This window comes from Trachymyrmex septentrionalis, unplaced genomic scaffold (assembly GCF_001594115.1).
Source record: "Trachymyrmex septentrionalis isolate Tsep2-gDNA-1 unplaced genomic scaffold, Tsep1.0 scaffold87, whole genome shotgun sequence".
Lineage (NCBI taxonomy): Eukaryota > Metazoa > Arthropoda > Insecta > Hymenoptera > Formicidae > Trachymyrmex > Trachymyrmex septentrionalis.
This window is the reverse complement of record NW_017306059.1, coordinates 3275093-3276045: the sequence shown is the minus strand read 5'-3', so window position 1 is coordinate 3276045 and position 953 is coordinate 3275093. Positions and strand designations below refer to the sequence as shown.

General features: G+C 28.6%; 1 protein-coding gene across 1 annotated transcript in view; it reads left to right on the top strand.

The window, feature by feature from the left end:
• LOC108755255 (zinc finger protein 34-like) overlaps positions 1 to 953 on the top strand; it is an 11090-nt gene that overhangs the window by 8895 nt on the left and 1242 nt on the right. The window contains exons 5-6 of the mRNA XM_018498157.1: positions 412 to 651; positions 747 to 845. Coding sequence (XP_018353659.1) covers positions 412 to 651; positions 747 to 845 — 339 coding nt within the window. The remainder of the gene's footprint in view (positions 1 to 411; positions 652 to 746; positions 846 to 953) is intronic.

The following is a 953-nucleotide window of genomic DNA, read 5'->3' as shown; positions in this document are numbered from 1 at the left end:
AATATATATAGAATATAATGTACAAATATAAATTCTAATAATTCAATAATTTTGTAATAATTTTTTGTTTTCTGTTTCGAGAAAAAAACGTATAGTATGTTTTACTTTAGTCTAGAAGAAGTAAAATCTGAATATCTATATTTTTCCTTCTTTTTATGTATATTTACATCTGTATATTATTATATTCTTCGTGTGAATTACTTATTCCGTAAATTCAAATTAATTCACATTAGATTAATTCTTTTATTTCATAAAAAGAACTAATCCAATGTAAATTAATAATCCAACACTATTATTTCTAAATTGGCGTTATAATTTATGTTAATTGCATAATGTATATTTTTATAGATTTATGTTAATTGTATAATGTATATTTTTATAGATTTATACTTATTTTTAAATGTTTTGCAGGTGTCATCAGAGGACAAATTTTCAAAAATGGTTTGTTCTATGTGTATCAAGAGACTGGAGGGTGTCCATCGTTTCGCAATGATGGCATACCGTACCCAAGAGAAGTTGAGATCACAGCTTTATGGTAACATTGACAATACGAATCCTGTACAAGAAGATGAGATACAGAATATTAAAGACATACAAGATACTGTAAAAAAGGCGGAAGATCGAGGGCTATTGCATTCGATATTGACAAAGGTATGTATTATAAATTGTTTTTCAGTATGTATTATAATTCGTCTCTTATAGATTTTTATCTACAGTATTTATTGTATTATCAATGTTATCTGTAGGGTGCGATAGAAATTTTAACTGAGGACGAGCCACTGGGATCACAGGAATCAAATTTTCAAGAGGTCAAACGTTGTACTCCCAACATGGAGGAAATGGAGGTAAAAGTGGATCCAATGCTATTTCTACAATGTGGCATGGAACAATCTACATCTGAAGCTTCAGATTCCTCAGATAATGAGGAAGAAATAACAAGGACACATACACCA